At 55.4% G+C, this 15,320-nt stretch overlaps 1 protein-coding gene across 1 annotated transcript in view; it reads left to right on the top strand.

Annotated features, from left to right (window-relative positions):
- Positions 1 to 15,320, top strand: part of ASB2 (ankyrin repeat and SOCS box containing 2) — a 40,152-nt gene that overhangs the window by 22,572 nt on the left and 2,260 nt on the right. Inside the window, exons 4-8 of the mRNA XM_004754775.3 lie at positions 1,203 to 1,369; positions 2,201 to 2,356; positions 4,671 to 4,916; positions 7,838 to 8,009; positions 14,045 to 14,609. Of these exons, the coding sequence (XP_004754832.2) occupies positions 1,203 to 1,369; positions 2,201 to 2,356; positions 4,671 to 4,916; positions 7,838 to 8,009; positions 14,045 to 14,609 (1,306 nt within the window). The remainder of the gene's footprint in view (positions 1 to 1,202; positions 1,370 to 2,200; positions 2,357 to 4,670; positions 4,917 to 7,837; positions 8,010 to 14,044; positions 14,610 to 15,320) is intronic.

Below are 15,320 nucleotides of genomic sequence, written 5' to 3'. Positions count from 1 at the left end.
GTGCCCACTCGGAGCCAAGGGCATGGAAGTGCCCCCAGATCCAGGGATGCTCATGGGGGGCCAAACACAGATGATGCTTGATCAGAGCCCCCACAGTAACTTTTACAGAACAGTATGTCCTCCAAACACTCCCAAGCAGGTGACTGCAAAGAATGTTTTGAGCAAGATATTTTATTTTCTTTAAAGAATTTATGTATTTGTTTGAGAAAGAATGAGAGAAAGAGAAATCATGAGTTGGGGGGAGCGATAGAGGGAGAAGCAGCCCCCCCTCCAGCAGGGAGTCCAATGCAGGACCCCATCCTAGGACCCTGGGATGACCTGAGCTGAAAGCAGACATTGAATCAGCTGAGCCACCCAGGCACTCCTGAGCAAGATATTTTAAAAATTCCCAAAGAAACAAGTGAAATGCTAAGCAGGGAGAGGCCTTTTATTTTTTTTTTATTTTTTTATTTTTTTAAATAAAAGGAATGAAGGAGTGAAATAATTGTTGGGGGTCCTAAATTCTTATTTTTTCCCTCCCTCCCATCGCCCCTTCCTTCCTTCATCCCTCTGTCCTTCCTTTCTGCACTGTCTCCCTCTCTTCCTTCCTTCTTTCCTTTCTTTCTTTCTCTCTCTTTCTTTCCTTCCTCCAGCAAATATTTACTGAGCACCTATTACGAACCAGACTCTGAGCTGGGCCCTGAGAGTGAAGTCATGAGAGATGAAAGGAATAAAGAAATAAAGACACTGTTCCTGTCTTCTGGGAACTCAGTCCAGTGGGGAGACAGACAGTAGTCAAACGACCATTCAAAGCCTGGTCAAGGCCAGGGATGACATGAGGGCTCAGGACCGGAGGCAGGGAGAGATGCTGGCCGGGCCCCCCCCAATGCCAGGCTGAGCCTGCCAGGCCTGAGGAAGCCGTGATGGAGAGCGGAGGGACGGATAAGCTGGAGGGTCCAAGGTCAGGGCCAAGGTCGGGGCTGAGTTCCAGAGCACACCCTTGTGGGTTAGGAAGGATTATTCTCCTTATTGAGGAGGATACGGGCCGCCGGGGGCCTGAGCACCTGTTCCAGACCAGCAGGGGCAGGCAGAACCGAGTGGTCCCACGGCCAGCACTGCCCCCGGCCACCCATCGTCCTCTTGCTCCTCTGGGAGAGAGGCTGCCCTGCCCCGCTTCTGCCCTGCCTGGGTCCTGAGGAATAACCCTCCCCTTCCTGTCACAGGCCTGTGGACCCTGTGCTGAAGGCCATCAAGGAAGGGGACGAAGAGGCCTTGAAGGCCATGATCAAGGCGGGGAAGAATCTCGCAGAGCCCAACAAGGAGGGCTGGCTGCCGCTGCACGAGGCGGCCTACTACGGCCAGCTCCGCTGCCTAAAGGCCCTGCAGCAAGGTGAGGGGACAGCTCTGGGCGCAGCAGGGGGTGGGAGCAGGACTCCAGGGCAGAGAGTCCCTCCTTCTGGAGCTTCATGTTCTTTGCTCCACAGATCTTGGCAGGGCTGGTGGAGCCAGGCAGGGTCATCACCCCACTGCAGAGCCGAAATCACCAGGCTGGGAGAAGGAAGTGGCTTGTCCTCCCCCCCCCCCGCCCCTCCCCAGCTGCCACCTCTGCAGGCCTTTCGGGACAGGAGAGCCCAATTCCTAGAAAAGGAATGAGGGAGAGCTGACTTTGGGGGAGAGCCACTGCCAGCTTGTTCCAGAATGTTCCAGGGGTTGATCTGGTGTGGAAAATACCACAGCTGTGCCGAAGCCCCGCCAAGGCCGTCCCCCACAGCTGTGGGAACCTGGGCAAATCATGCCTCCTCTCTGAGCCCCGGCTTCCCCCCGCCAGATGGGGATCGGTAACACCTGCAATAGGACTCAGCTCTGCCCTGAAGCAGCAGGAACCCTAGACAGCCCACCACCATATGCTAGGGCAGAAACAGCTGTCTGAGACAGAGCTTCTGGCCTTGGCTGGTGGGAGTATAAGGGAAGGACAGGGTCATTCAGAAAGGGAGGGGGCTCAAGCAGGGAAGGCTTTCCAGAGGAGGCGGCGTCTGAGCTGAGTCAATATGACTGGGAAGCTGAAAGAGCCCTGTGAAAGCAGCCAAGTCCAGGGCCAAGAGGATGGGTGATAAATTTAGGTAGAGGTCACACACGTCTTTTGTGGAAATTGGGGTTATCTTTGTGTTGGGGAGGAGGGGGTATCTTTCCCCCTCGTGAACTTCCCATCTGTTCTCCCCAGCATACCCGGCCGTCATCGACCAGCGCACCTTGCAGGAGGAAACGGCCCTTTACCTGGCCACGTGCAGGGGACACCTGGACTGCCTCCAGTCTCTGCTCCAGGCTGGGGCCGAGCCTGACATTTCCAACAAGGCCCGAGAGACACCACTCTACAAAGGTGAGCCCAGCCCCCAAGGGTGGGCTTCCCCTGGGGAAGGCTCCGGAGAGTAGACGGGCAATCGGCAGCACTGGTCCTAAAGTGAATCACCGTCTCGCTCCCCGCTTCGCAGCCAGGGGTCTCCTTTGAAAGGACAGTCTCATTCAGGTGTAGGACTTGTATAATTGGGTCGTTCATTCATGCACCTATTCGGGCCCAACGTCCCAAGTCCTCCCTTGGGCGAGGCTCACTGAGGAGCGCCGAGGGCCCAGAAGCGAAAAGATATGATCCGTGCCCATGCGCTCTCCCAGCCCAGGGAGCATCAACACACAGACAATGTAACAGCCAGCTAATGGCCTCACAGAGCTCAGCCTGATGCTCCTGGGAGCTTGGGGGAGGGCCCTAAGGCTGGCGGGGGGAGGGCGGGGGGTAAGCCCCCACAAAAGGGGGTGTTTGTGCCGAGTTGGAAAAGGAGGGAGTTACCAGCTGGACAAACAGAGGAGACAGCAGAGGCAGAGGCAAAGAAGCATGAAAGAAAATGTGTACCTCTGGGATGTTTTAAAAAACCCTAGAAACTCCTAACTCACTCAGTATACCATCCAAGGATTTCGGCGTCTCTAGCATATGCCTGGAGTCAAAATCTGAATGATCATAACAGCGGGCATTTACTAAGTGTTTATTATGTGACAGGAGCTGTTCTTCCACTTAACCCTAATATCCATCTACATGTAAGACCAGCCCTACATGGGCAGTATCCCCATTTTACAGATAAGGACCCATGGCATAGAGACGTGGAACGAGACCCCCAGGATTCCACATGTTCCAGCAAGGGCCAGACCTGGGATTTAAACTCATGGAGCTAGCTGCCAGCACTGCACGCTGAGCTATGACATTTTGAAGCCTTCAGATCATGCCTGCACACTGAAGCAATCAGCCTCAGGGCTCATAAATAGGATAGGACCTTTAACTTTGAAACACTACAGAAATCCCTGATTTTCCCATGTGCCTGGTATCCAGTACCTGGAACATTCCATGGGAAACAGGAACTGGGTAGCTGGTAACTGGGTCCCTTGTGCACCCATGGGGGAAGTGTGTCTCAGAAGCCACATCCGCCTGGACACCAGAGCCATGGCCTGGAGACGCAGAGGTCCCAGAGAGAACTCCCAAACACTGCAGTTCTCAGCCACGGTTGAGGCCCCGGGGCTCCGTGCAGTCCTCCCATGGACCACACACAGTTCTAGAGCGTTCCATGCACTACCTCACCCGGGGCTCCCACAGGATCCTCTCAGGAAGGCTTTGTGATCTCTGGTTTACAGGTGAGGAAACCAAGGCTTTGAGAGGTGGGGATGTTTGCCTGGGGCCCCTTCTTATGCTCACTCCTGGTCGACTCGAAGAAGTGGTTAATTTGGACGAGAGCCCAGCCTCCCTGGTGATAACCCTGGGCCGGAGCCGATGGTGCATTTAGGTTCTAGAAAGCAATGAGGCTGAACAAGGAGATTTGAGCAGGTCGAGCAGTCTTGAAGAGCTGTACTCAGAAGTCCTATTTTACTTCAGTTTAGGCGCCTGGGTGGCTCAGTCAGTTAAGAAGCTGTCTTTGGCTCAGGTCATGATCCCAGGGTCCCGGGATCGAATCCCACATCTGGCTCCTTCCTAGTGGGGAGACTGCTTCCCCCTCTCCTTCTGCCTGCCGCTCCCCCTACTTGTGCACTCTTTCTCTCTCTCTCTCTCTCTCTGTTAAATAAATGAATAAACAATCTTTACGGGAACAGCCTTGAGGGAGAGTTTCGAGCAGGAGTAGGGCTGCACTCCTCCACCTTTTCTGACCTTGGCAATGTGCAGGACTAAAGCAGGTGGCATCACAGAGGGAAACAAGTTAGGGACACCCTGGAACCTCCCAAGGGACAGAGACTCTGGACCTGACTGCCTGAGCTTGAATCCCTGTTCTGCCACTTACGTGTGTGACCGTGGGCAAGTCACTTAACTTCTCTCTGCCTCGTCTTCCTCCTCTGAAAAGGAATAATAACACGACATCCTTTAAGGGTGACTGAGAGAATCCTATTAGTTGGTCATGTAAGGTGCTTGGAACAGAGGGCCTGGCCCATAATCAGTGCCCTGTGCATCAGCAAATAGTATTGCTACGAGGATCGCTATTATTTTAGGTGTATTTCCTGGGTCGGGCGCTGGGAGGAACTGGACCCCAGTACAGACCCGGTGGGTATTTGTTGAATGAGCAGCTGGTGAATGAATGGGTGATTGGACAAATAAATGAGTGAAGTCTCAGCTGGCCAGGTCCTGCCAGGGCCCTGCTGACCCTCTGGCTTCTCCGTGGGCGCAGCCTGTGAACGCAAGAACGTGGAGGCAGTGAGGGTCCTGGTGGAGTACCACGCAGACACCAACCACCGCTGCAACCGAGGCTGGACGGCCCTGCACGAGTCTGTTTCTCGCAACGACCTGGAGGTCATGGAGATCCTGGTGAGCAGAGGCGCCAAGGTGGAGTCCAAGAATGCCTACGGCATCACCCCCTTGTTCGTGGCGGCTCAGAGTGGGCAGCTGGAGGCCCTGCGGTTCCTGGCCAAGTACGGTAAGTGCTCGGGGCCCCTGGTTCACATGGCACATCTGGAAGGGGCACAGCCAGGAGGGACCTCAGGCCTCCCGGGGAAGGCGAGTTTAGGTCTCACCCTATGGACATGCTCTGATCGATGCTAGTGTCGGAGAAGGAGCACTGTGTCGAGGACTCAGGGGCTGCGTCTGGGCTCGCTGGGAGACGTGAACCGAGCCACCTGTGACGCCTGCAATTAGGCACAAACCTGGGGTGGAGTGGGGAGTGGCCCACGTGCCACCTATTTGTCATCTCTAATCTAGCCCAACATCCTCATTTTACAAATGAGGAATCTGAGGCCCAGAAAGGGGAAGTGACTTATTTACAGTCACTTCGTGAATTACTGGTGGAAGGAGCCAGACTCTGGAGCTCCTGACCCTCAACCGTTTCTGTCTCCACCATGTCACACTTCAAGGCCACAAGGTGACATTTAGGTAACCTCCTCATGTTACAGGTGATGAAACCAGGGACCGGGATGGGAAAGTGATCCAAGGTCCAAGGTCACACTGCAGAGTCATAGAAGTGGTGGAATTTGAACTTGGGTCTCGGCACTCTTTGCCTGGGGAAGATCTTAGTCACTCACAGGGAGAAAATAAAACACCATGGCCCACATTAGGAACAGAAGACACCCCGGGACAACGGCAGACATTCTTCTGGCCAAAGAGCATCATTGTTCTATTCTTCCCTGAGAACACCTTTGATTTCTCTTCTCTCTCTCCACGGAGGGTGAGACTCCCTCTCTAGCAACAGAGGGACCAGGAATAAAGCCAGACAGACCCCCGGGCTTAGTTGAAGTGGTTTGTTGAGGACGTGCTGTGTGCTAGACACTGTTGAACAGGAACACCGATCAGGCCAGCGGCCTTCTCCACAGCTGGGATGAGATGGGCCACGTCCTCCTCCCATTCGGCACATGAGGAGACTGAGGCTGAGAGAGGTTAGAGAACCAGTGGTGATCAGAGCCTGGATTCCGACAGCATGCCTCTTGGGCGCTGCCACACCCTCGCGGGCCTCGAGAGTTACCAGCATGGGACTCTGCTTGGATAAACCCCCGCTTCCCCAGCACGTGCCAAAGCAGTTGGGAAAACAAACCTGGGGCACATCCTTGAAGCCGGGGACAAATCTGGACTGATCCGCTTGAGAACAAAGGGGCCCAGGCGGGGTCCTGAGGCTCCAGGCAAGGAGGCTGGGCGGAGGGCAGGGTGCTCAGCCGGCGGGGGGAGCAGGTCGACTCCAAACATCTGTCCAGCTTCCCCGCCGACAGTCTGAGTCAGGGGCTGCTCCCTGTGTGGGCTGCATCCACTTTCAAATCCAAATATTTTTCTGGTGAGAGCGGGCGGTTTTGCTGGTGGGGGTCCAGCTCCCAGGGAGCCCGGCTTCAAGAGCCTGGACCTGTTGGGTGACTTCCCGCCGGGTGGAGAGCGGAACCAGCCCCTGGGCCTCAGTCCCTCCATGCTGGAGGACTGGCCTTTGCGGAGCACCTTCTCTGTCTGGGCCGCTGTAAGAGAGCGCCGCGGACTGGGGACTTTCGGAGCACAGATGGTTATTCCTCACCGTTCCAAAGCCTGCGAAGTCCAAGATCAAGGTGCCGGCAGGTTTGTTGTCTGCAGACCGGAGACAGGCTCTCCCCAGATGAGAAGTCAGGCTGGGTCTTCTCACTGGGTCTTCACATGGTGGAAGGCACCAGGCAGGGGCGGGGGGGCAGGCAGTGTCTCTCTGGGAAGGGCACGAATCCTGTCGGGAGCACCGCTCCACCCTCATCACCTTCACACCCCCCCCAAAGGCCCCACCCCCAAACACCATGGCACTGGGGATTGGGTTTCAACATATGCATTTTGAGGGGACACAACCAACCAGCCCACAGCAGATAATTACTTATTTTATCTTATCTACTCCTGGAAGTCCCCGTAATTAGTAGGCATTATTATTCCCATTCAACACACGGGGAAAAAGGGAAAAACCCGAGGCCCCTGAAGGCTACCCGAGGCCCCAGGCCTTTGCAAGCCACAAAACAGAAACTCCTGCTGATTCTTGTTTCTCAGAAAAGCCTGTGCTCTTTCCCCTAGACAGAAGTCAGTTATCAAAATTGAAAATTACCAGAAAGCCTGAGATAAGCAGAATGCGCAGGTGGGCAGAACTGTGGCTAACGGATGCTTCTGATTTCAGCCCTTATGACACACCGCTGTGTCTCAGCTCTGTCTCCTCCCAGAACAAGGAGGGACTGGTGAAGGGGCTGTACTTCTTCTTGTAGAGCAGCCCATGGGTCTCTCCTTTACCAGCAGGAGATGGAGAAGATGTAGGAGATGAGGCTGATGGAGTCTGTCCTTGGCTTTATTCCTCACCTCCCAACGTGCTCTCGTGTCCTCCGCAGAGGAGACGAGAAGCAATCCCTCTCTTACTCTTTGCCACAGAGGTCAGAGAAGAACAAATCCCAATTAATAGAGATCTTGGGGCCTTTCCTTATCAGGGGGATCTGCACGCTCCTAGAGCCAAGGGGTTTCCTCAGGACAGGGCCTGGATCATTTTCACAGGGAGTGAGGGTGAAGAGCATAGCCTCTGCTGTCAGACCATCAAGTTTTGTCTCTGCACTTAGGAGCTGGGTGGTCTTGGGCAAGTGGTGTCTGTCCTCTGTGCCTCCGTGTCCTTGTCTGCCACCTGCAGACGAGAGCATGAGCTGTGTTGTGGATTCAAAGAGAGAGAGCCCCCGTCACGCAGTGTGCTTCGCACATTTTAAGTGCTCATTAAACACCAGCATCATCAAGGCAGCTTTTCGATTCTAAGAGGCCCCCCCGGGGTCTCACTGTTGCAGACAGGCGTTGTTAAGTGACCCACTGTGTCACGGTGGTTGGCACAGTGTATAGCGGTGACCGCCCAGCTCATGCTTCAATCTGCTTCTCCTTGGCCAGGCGCCGACATCAATACGCAGGCCAGTGACAACGCGTCAGCCCTCTACGAGGCTTGCAAGAATGAGCACGAGGATGTGGTGGAGTTTCTGCTCTCGCAAGGCGCGGACGCCAACAAGGCCAACAAAGACGGCATGCTCCCGCTGCACATCGCCTCCAAGAAGGGCAACTACAGGTCAGCGCGGGCCCTGCCCGCCCTGCTCCGTGGCTCCCCACTGCTGGGGCGGGGGCTCAAGCGTCCCACCTGTGGGACTCGGGATGCCCAGGAGGGCTCGGGGTGGAGGGGACCTTCCAGGTAGAGAGGAGGAGGAGATCCTGCGGTTGGCAAACTAGAGCCCATTCCGTTATCAACTTACTTCCCCCTCCTGATGGTTCTGTGGTTAACAAGCCTTTTACCAAATCTCTGGAGGTAGATACAATTATCTTCATTTCCTCAAGTGAGGAAGCTTAGCACAGAGAGGTTGAGTGACTTGCCCAAGGTCACACATCTCGTAGTAGATGGTCAGAGCCCAGCTGCAACAAATGTCCCATCTACAGGGACAGGATAGGAGTCTGGCTATTTCTGTTGGGGATGCAAAGATAACCTCTCAGGCAATTAGGAAGCCTTCAGAGGATGCGCAGAAGAATAGAGTAGTACCAGCGAAACAGGACCACAAAGAGTGCCCAGGATAATAACTAGCCTTTCCTGAGCGCTTGCTATGTGCTGGGCACTTTGAGCAAGACAAGAGAAGCCTAGGTTCTTGAGGAGGGATCTGGTGGGCAGGGCACACACACACACACACACGCACACACGCACACACGCACACACAAATGCATAACAATAAAAGAGCATGAAGGCTGAGCTCCACGGCAGTCCTGGAGAAGAGAGACCAGCCTGGGCTGGACGCAAGGGTGCCCTACAATTAGCTCGTACCAGCTCACGGGGGGTGATTCTTCACAAGGGCAGCCTGAAATGTACACCACGGAAATGGGTGAATGCAAATTTCAGGGCCCCCTGTGCCCCCAAGAAGCCGGTGGTTAAACGTGCCTCAGCACCACCGCTGGCTGGTGGGCTCAGGGAAGACTCCCCAAGCAGGCAGAACCCCCAGCCGCTCTTGAAGGACGACGGGGTTCCGTGATACCCACCGGACCCGTGTTTTCCAAACTTGGACCATTCACAGACCGCCTTCCTGATTGTAGGCACCTGTACTCTGACTGTGGAGTAGATTTTCTTTTGAAGACCTGTTTGCTTAAAATGAACTTGTTTTCAAAAGGAAACATTCATCACACTATTAAATCGCTGAAATTGCCAATTTGCAATGAATAAAGAACACATTTCACATAAAACTCCATCGAGTGCACCCCGGAGGACACACTTTGGGCAACACCGCCTGCCATTGGGCAGAGAGAAGAGGGAAGAACACGTTGTGCACGTTGGGGGGTGTTGGCTGTGTTTGCAAAAGCAGAAGGAAATGTGGATGAGAGTGGCATCCAGGGGGAGCGAAATGGAGACAATGAGACAGACCCCCAGAGCCCCAGGCTCTACTCTGCGGGCTGTCTGCTCATATGGCCAATCAAAGATGCCCCCCACCCCCCACGATATATATGTGGAGGAGACCCCGCCTCCTCTGAACCCCAGAACGGGGTGCAAGGCACACAAACTTGGGTTTGCCTTCCTGCTAAAGCTTTTGGTCATGTTGCTTAATCCTTCTGAGCCTCAGTTTCCTCTTCTGTAAAATGGGGGACAGTTACACCTGCTTTATGGTGTTGTTGTTAGGACTAATAAGGTAGATAGACACCACCTTATTATTTGTGGATTCAAAGAGAGAGCCCCTGTCACACAGCGTGCTTTGCACATAGTAAGTGCTCATTAAACACCAGCATCATCTACATCTACCAGCTACAGAACGGAAGTAAAGCACGCCATGGAGTGCGGGGCACGGGTACCCCGCAGGTCGGCATTCACACTCTCTTAGGTGGGAAGAGCACGTTCCGTCATTTTTCAGTTCAGCGGGTAGAAGGAAGAAAGCACCAAGCCAGGCAGTGGCGACGGGCGAGATGGATGCTTTCTCTTCAGCCCCAGAAAGAACCAACCTCAGTCAACAAACAAGTTTTATCTCAGATGTGACCCAGAGGGACAGACCCGAAGAATGAAGGAGACAGCACTTGGAAGTCTCCAGACGCCCTGGCTCTCCACACCTCCCGGCACGGCACGGCGCTGTCTCTCCGGGCTATTTGTTAAATGACACATCCCAGAACCACTAAACCAGAACATCCAGAACATTCTGGGGGAGGACATCTAAGCCTCTACTTTTGAAAATCTCCCGAGCCAACCAGATATGGCCCATCACACCCTTGGAAGAATCACTGATCTAATACCAGGCCTGATTTTGCAGAGAGAAATGGGAAGCAGCTTGCCACAGAGTGGCTGAGCTGGCTGGCACTGTCTCTTGGCATCCTTCCATCAGCCCCGGATGCCTCAAATGGACCCCGATGTTGGCAGTCTGACCCCAGCTGGAGGGGCAGTGGAAGGAGAACTGGCTGTGCCTAAGGATGACCAGGGAGCAAGGCCAGTCCCCTCCGGAACCATCTATGTGAACAGCTTGTGTTCTCCCAAATCTGCTTTGGACTCATGACTCTCAAAGCGATTTCCCTGGTCCTCCCCCCCTCCCCCATTCCCAGGCCCCATTTCCCTCTGCTCTCCAAGACTGAGAGGGGCCAGACCACTCTTGAGGGCTGCCCAACAAAGGATTAAAGCTGGGTTCCCAGCAGCTTCTGCCACCTGCAGGGCCCATGGCCAGGCAAGCCCTGGGCCCCTCACTCCCCAGGCATGGGGCACTAATGGCCCTCTCCACGCCGACCTCCCACAGGCTGCTGGGAGATTTGATGGGACTTCCTATAGGCATTCCACGCATGGCCACCGGCCAAAACTCCAGGCACATCTACCCAGCATGGAAAGCAGCACTCTGTGTTCGCCAGAGGGTGCCATCTCTACATTACCTTTAACCAGAGGGTGTGACATTCGGGCATGGCTGAGAAAGGAGCCCACAGGACAAAGCACGCTTTACCTCGTCTTCACTTCCAGTTTAGCAAAGACACCTGATGAGATTAAAACTCAACACCTAACGTAGACTTGTTAAGAAATGGTTGGTGTTGCATTAGACCAGATGGCTCACGAATCCTTTAACCTGAGTTTAGGAGAGCACCAAGACCGGGGTTCTCAGCCTTGGCTACACGCTGGCTCTGGAGGGCTCTAAAGTCCCGAATGTCCAGGCAGTCTGGGCTGGGCCAGGGGACTTAGGAGTTTCTAGAAGGTGCCCAGATGATTTCACCGTTTGAGCCTGTAGAGAATCAGGATCTTAGGGTCTATTTTGTGGCTGACACATAACAAAGACTGGCCTTTAGGGCCTCACATCTGATGCCCTCGCTTTTTTTTTTTTTTTTTTAATATTTTATTTATTTATTTGACAGAGAGAGATCACAGGTAGGTAGAGAGGCTGGCAGAGAGAGAGAGAAGCAGGCTCCCCGCTGAGCAGAGAGCCCGATGTGGGACTCGATCCCAGGACCCCGAGACCATGACCTGAGCCGAAGGCAGCGGCCCAACCCACTGAGCCACCCAGACGCCCCTGATGCCCTCGCTTTTAACTATCCTTTCTCTTTTACTTCTAATTTACATTACTTTTGCAACCCCCTTCTCCCTTGTTTGGGGAGGGCCTCTCTGGAACAGCCCTGAGCTGGGTCTGCTATGGGGCTTGGGGTGGTAGGTGTGACCCTAGCACTGGGGAAGGGAGAAGAGGGAGCAGGGAACCTGGTCTCCCAAACACCAAAGGTTCTACTGGGCAGTGGGCACCTTTGTTCCTCTTCATGAGGTACACTTTGAGCCCCGTGGGTCCAAGACCTGCCTGTGGGAGGAGAAGGAAGGCTCCAGCCCTTCTCATGGGGTCCTGAGTGGGGCAGCACGGAAAGGCCTAGCCCTGGGCCTTCCAGACGCCTACACCCTGCTCTGGCTTTGCCATCCACCTCCAATCCGACCTCACTCTCTTCTCCACCCCGTGCCCAGGCCTCAGTTTCCTGTCCCATAAAATGGGAGGGCTGTCCCACAGGGCGCATTTGCTTTCAGATTGGCAGAGTCCACAGAGGCACACAAATGAGATGATTTTCCCGCGTTAGTAACAGGACGATTCCCGGATTCCCGGATCGTAGGCGGCTTCCAGCCATGTTCTCACATTCCGGCCACTTTCCCCTGGTTGGGCAGCGGGTCGCTGGAGGCCAGCTGTGACCTGCCAGGGCTACCACCCCCATCTGGCCGGCAGCCCCTGGGCAGTCGCTCTTGCTGTTTCTTCCCGAGCTCAGGCCTGCCACGGCTGTTAGGGAGCATTTGTTGGCGATGGCTGTGGTCCAGGGCGAGGCCACAGCCCTGCCTTTGACCAGCACCTCTACGGAGTAAGGTCAGGCCTCCTATGCCTACACAAATAGAAATTAGGAGGCAATTAGCCCCCCTGGGTGTGTGAATTTCCTTTTGAGGTTTCAGAGGCAGATTTTAGGCAAACAGAGCGTCACTAACAATAATAAGACTTTCCACTGAGATCCTAGCAGGAGGCCACTGGCATGAGATTTCCAGGAAGTCGTAAAGCCAGCATGCCAGAGAGGCATGGGAACAGGCCTGGTGGCACCTGCTTGCCCCACCGTGGCCACCTCCTTGGAGCCTACATGGGGCCGCGAAGTCACCCACCAGCAAGGACTGGAAGGATTAGGGTCTGGAATCATGTTGGTGGCAGGAGCTCCTTCTTGCTCGTGGGAGGGGTCTAGGAGAAGAGAGCAAAGACAAGGGGTCAAGAGCCCCTGGAAATGAGCCCCCCAAATTGCTTACGACCTTTGATGAGTTGCTGCCTCTCTCTGAGTTAGGTCTGTTAAAAGGAAGGCCACAGAGCTACTCAAGCTACCCCACAGGGCTGCGGTGAAGGTAAAATGGGGTTGTCATGCAAAACCCTGCCTGCTACGCAAGACACAGGGCAATGACCGAGAGCGTGGCCTGGGCCATCAGTCTCCCGAGGTTCAAACCCTGGCCCCATCACTTACCGCCTGTGTGTGCTCGCGCAAGTTGCATACCGTCTCTGGACTTCATGTTTTCTCATCTGGAAAAGCAGACAGTACAAGTCCTAGGGCTACTGGGAGGATATAATAGATGGATGGAGATTAAGTCCCGAGAGCAGTGCCTGATTCAGCAGGAGAGACCAGATCCAGGGTTCCCAGGACCTCCAGCCTCTGCAGAGGCTGATCAACCCTCTCCAGGCCTCAGGCAAGGCAGAGGGCCTGGGGGAGGCTCGAGTCAGCCTTCAGAAAAAGAGGCAGTGAGACTCACAGGAGAGGCAGGGGGACTCGTGGTCACCAAGGGCTGACAGGGGCCTAGAGCAGGAGTGGCTGGGGCCGGATACCTTCGTCCCCTCCTATCCCCCAGGACTTGGCTGCTCCATAGAGATGTAAAACAGCTCAGTTCTGGGGCAGGATCAGGGTACATTTCTTGGTTTGCCTCTCCTGATACACGGCCTAGACAAGTCCCTCCACCTCTCTGAGCCTTGATCTTTCTCATCTGCAAAATGGGGATGGCAAGACATAACTTGATGGGTTGTTGAAAAGGTTAAACCAAAATGTGTTTGTAAATCCTTTAGATGTCTCCTGGCATATCCTGAGCTCTCAGATACAACTTTCACTGCCCCCCCCAACCCCTACCTCACCTAGGCAGGGCAAGTGCCAAACTTCTGGCTCTAAACATCAGCCGGGTTCCACTGCCTCCTGAGTTAGGTTTGGGGGCTTTCCAGTCAATTCCCTCAGATCACTGAGCTGGGAATGGGGAACACTCCTTAGCCTGATATAAGTCTGCAAGGATGTCTTGAAACCACAGTCCTGTCGGGCCGAGGTTTTGAGGAATTAGGACTTGGATGGCCACGGGTTCTGGGTCTGAAGACCAGCTCCATCCCTTACTCACTGTGTAACTTTGGAAAGGTGGTTGAAGCTCTCCGAGCCTCAGTTTTCCTGATCTGTAAAATGGGGGATAGCAGCGACCCATCCTCCCCAAAGGGGTCATGGTGAGCAGGCTGGCTCCCCCGCGACCCCTGCTGGTGGGCCCGTGCCACCCCACACGGCAGTCCTGAGCGGCCGTGGCCCGGGGCCCTCAGCGCCCTCTGCCGGCGGGGCCGCCCCCTGACCCTCGCTTGCCTGCCCCGCCCGCAGGATCGTGCAGATGCTGCTGCCCGTGACCAGCCGCACGCGCGTGCGCCGTAGCGGCATCAGCCCGCTGCACCTGGCCGCCGAGCGCAACCACGACGGGGTGCTCGAGGCGCTGCTGGGCGCGCGCTTCGACGTGAACGCGCCGCTGGCGCCCGAGCGCGCGCGCCTCTACGAGGACCGCCGCAGCTCCGCGCTCTACTTCGCGGTGGTCAACAACAACGTGTACGCCACCGAGCTGCTGCTGCTGGCCGGCGCCGACCCCAACAGCGACCTCATCAGCCCCCTGCTCGTGGCCATCCGCCAGGGCTGCCTGCGCACCATGCAGCTGCTGCTGGACCACGGCGCCAACATCAACGCCTACATCGCCACGCACCCCACCGCCTTCCCCGCCACCATCATGTTCGCCATGAAGTACCTGTCGCTGCTCAAGTTCCTCATGGACCTCGGCTGCGACGGCGAGCCCTGCTTCTCGTGCCAGTACGGCAACGGCCCGCACCCGCCCGCCCCGTCGCGCTCCAGCCGGTTCAGCTACACGTCCGCCAGCGACAAGGAGCCCGCCGTGGTCCAGGTGGGCGGGGGCGCGCCTGGCGGGCGGGCCGGTTCGCGCGCCCAGGGCGCACGGGTGTGGACCGGTGGTGGATGCCCGCCCCTTCCCGGGCGGCCGAGTGGCATCGTAGGGGGCGCACTCTGGAGGCAGTGGAAGTCCGCGGCGAGCCTGCCTCTGAGGCTGCAGAACTCGGTTCACAGGAACCGTTACATCTTTTTTTTTTTTTTTTTTTTTTTTTTTTTTTGCTCCTCGTTCTTGGGGAGTGTAAGGAACGACAAGGGAGCAGGGGATTGCTGGGGAGTGTGTAAAACTGAGGGGTCCGTCGCTGGCAGCAAACCTGGAATATGATGTTGCATGATCAGGATGGGGAGGGATGGGAAGCTAAGGTAAGATGAAGGGCAGGGTGGCCCAGAGGCGGGACCTGACCGCGGTTTGGGCTTTACAAGTGACAACTCTAATGACTAATGGGAATCATTTACGGCCACCTGCTGTATGCCAAGAAGGTTTTATTCATATATTACCTTAATTCTCATTAAAAAAAAAAAAAAGCCTCCAGTTGTCATATTCCCATTTTCTAGATCAGGAAGTTGAGGCTGGTGATGGCCAGGCTGCCCCCCGCTCCCACTTTGGGGAGCAAAGGCTGTGTTGATGAGGGGGGAGGGGATCTGTTGAAATAGATCATGCCAGGAGTGCGCCCAGGGTCCATCCTTCGATCCCTGCCCTGCCCTCCCC

This window comes from Mustela putorius, unplaced genomic scaffold (genome assembly GCF_011764305.1).
Source record: "Mustela putorius furo isolate JIRA1106 unplaced genomic scaffold, ASM1176430v1.1 tig00000129_pilon_pilon_pilon, whole genome shotgun sequence".
Lineage (NCBI taxonomy): Eukaryota > Metazoa > Chordata > Mammalia > Carnivora > Mustelidae > Mustela > Mustela putorius.
The sequence above is the reverse complement of the archived record's forward strand: the minus strand, read 5'-3'. Positions and strand labels throughout refer to the sequence as shown.